Consider the following 2,500-nt stretch of genomic DNA (forward strand, 5'->3'; position numbering starts at 1 on the left):
GTCCATTTTTCAAAATTGAGATTTATGCATGATATGAAAGCTGAATAAATAAGCTTTCCATTGATGTGTGGTTTGTTAGGATAGGACAATATTTGGCCGAGATGCAACTATTTGAAAATCTGGAATCTGAGGGTGCAAAAAAATCTAAATATTGAGAAAATCATCTTTAAAGTTGTTCAAATGAAGTTCTTAGCAATGCATATTACTAATCAAACATTAAGTTTTGATATATTTACGGTAGGAGATTTACTAAATATCTTCAAGGAACATGATCTTTACTTAATATCCTAATGATTTTTGGCATAAAAGAGAAATGTATAATTGTGACCCATACAATGTATTGTTGGCTATTGCTACAAATATCCCCCAGCGACTTAACACTGCTTTTGTGCTGCAACGTCACATGTATGAGTTCTTGAAGGATGATCAATAGCTGTCATGTATGTATTTCTAGCTCCTGAACAGATTCCTTCAATATATGAGTGTTTTTCAAGCTTTAAATAGTTCACTCTGCTCACTGTCGGATTGATAATAGTAGAATAATTTCCTCTTATGTAGATCTATAGTTCTATGTATTAGCCTATATCGATTAGAATATGCTCTCTGCTGTTGAGATGAAGGTGGGGAGCTTTCCTCTTACCTTCATCTTCTGGATGAGGTCGGTGAGGTTCGCGGCCACCTTGCGTGTGTTGTCCACCACTTTCCAGTAGTTTATGTTGGTGGCTCCGCGGTTCCAGTCCACCACGATCACGTTCATGTCGCGGCGCTGCAGGAGGAGCTGCACGAACTGAGTGAGCCAGACGGGAGGCGAGCCGGTGGGCCGGTAGCCGTGGATGAGGAAGGTGCTCGGGGAGCTGAGGTTGAAGCGAGGGTTTCTGAAGGGCTCTCGATGGGACAGCAGCTGAGCGCAGGACACATTGACCCGAGTGTAGAGCAGGAGCCTCACGCTCAGAGACGTCCCAGACAGAGAGTGCTTCAGATCCAGGTCCGTCATCTCCTCACACTCCTGAGCTGCAGGGAGAACACAAACGCAGCTCTTCACTGCTGGCTGCACACATCCCTCAGGTTTATTCACATTCAGTCATTTAGCAGACGCTTTTATCCAAAGCCACTTACAAATGAGGACAACAGAAGCAATCAAAACTAATAAAAGAGCAATGATATGCAAGTGCTATAACAAGTCTCAGTTAGCTTAATGCAGTACACGCAGCAAGGTTTTTAAAAATGATATAATAAATAAAAAGAAAACAGATAGAATAGAGCAAGCTAGTGTTAGAGGTCTTTTTTGCTTTTTGTTAATTGTATAATAAATAAAAAGAAAACAATCAAATAGAATACAAAAAGAATGGAGAAGCTAGTGTTAGTTTAAAAAAAGAAAGAAAGAAAACAAGCAGTTAGTAAATGAATAGAGCGCAAGTCTAAAACTGACAAGTTTTTATTTAAGAATTAAAGAAAGAAGTGCTAGTTACACAGTTTTTGTTTTTGCAGTGCACGCAACATTCACGATAATGTTAAATATGATTCAAAGTAATGCAGCGTTTAATATTGATGCTCTTACAGTGGCTTCTAGGGCTTTTAAAAGAATAAAAGTAAAAAAAGCCGTCTCATGGAGCTGTGGTGGAGGATTTTGTTTCTCGGTGTGCAACTTAAATATAGCTAAGACCAAAGACATGATTATAGACTTTGGAAAGTCTGCTATTTCTGTCTCTACTGTCATTCATGGAAGGGACACTGAGCTTGTGGATGAGGAAAGATATCTGTGTACAGTGATTGATAAAAAAATGACATTTTATTAACCAAGGTTTTTGCTGCAGTTCAACCATACTAATAAGCAAAACCGACTTCAGATAAACATAACACTATTTTTAAATGCTGAAGAGTGTTTTCTTCTCCTGCATCATACTTCTCCTTCTCCTGCTGCGCTCTCTACTGCACAGACGTGAATGCACTTTTCCTTCAGCCCGAGGCTCATTCCTTTCACTTTTGGTGTTAAGGGGCTTTTATATTTGCCAAAAATAGACATTTTTATATTAAAAGCAAACAAGAAAGCCCAGCCCAGATGAGAAAAAGTAACACCAAAGTAACGTAACGCATTACTTTCCATAAAAAGTAACTAACATAATTAGTTACTTTTTTAGGGAGTAATGCAAATAATGCATCACTTTTAAAAGTAACTTTCCCCAACACTGGAAAGCACCTAACATACATTCTATTTACATCTACAGTGGATGAAAATAAGGTGTGTGTGTGTGTGTGTGTTTTGGTGTTTACAGGAAAAGTGGGACTAATGCTACATCTGTGGGGGTTATATTAACATTTCAAGAGAAATTCTACAGTAACACCCAGCATAAACGAGACAGCACCCACCGTGAGTAATACAGAAACTCTAGTTTTCTCACAGCTGACTGTCTCATGTTGTTTCAGGCCGCATGGTTAACCACAATGAATGTAAGCATTTGGAAGAATGTCAGGTGGTTTCTTCTAACTCGTTAACTAAACT

At 38.7% G+C, this 2,500-nt stretch overlaps 1 protein-coding gene across 1 annotated transcript in view; it reads right to left on the minus strand.

Moving 5' to 3' along the window:
* The window catches only part of lipia (lipase, member Ia), a 10,269-nt gene that overhangs the window by 6,450 nt on the left and 1,319 nt on the right, over positions 1-2,500 (minus strand). Inside the window, exon 3 of the mRNA XM_016295956.1 lies at positions 641-1,011. Within this exon, the coding sequence (XP_016151442.1) occupies positions 641-1,011 (371 nt within the window). The remainder of the gene's footprint in view (positions 1-640; positions 1,012-2,500) is intronic.

This window comes from Sinocyclocheilus grahami, unplaced genomic scaffold (assembly GCF_001515645.1).
Source record: "Sinocyclocheilus grahami isolate Dianchi unplaced genomic scaffold, SAMN03320097.WGS_v1.1 scaffold343.1, whole genome shotgun sequence".
Taxonomy (NCBI): domain Eukaryota; kingdom Metazoa; phylum Chordata; class Actinopteri; order Cypriniformes; family Cyprinidae; genus Sinocyclocheilus; species Sinocyclocheilus grahami.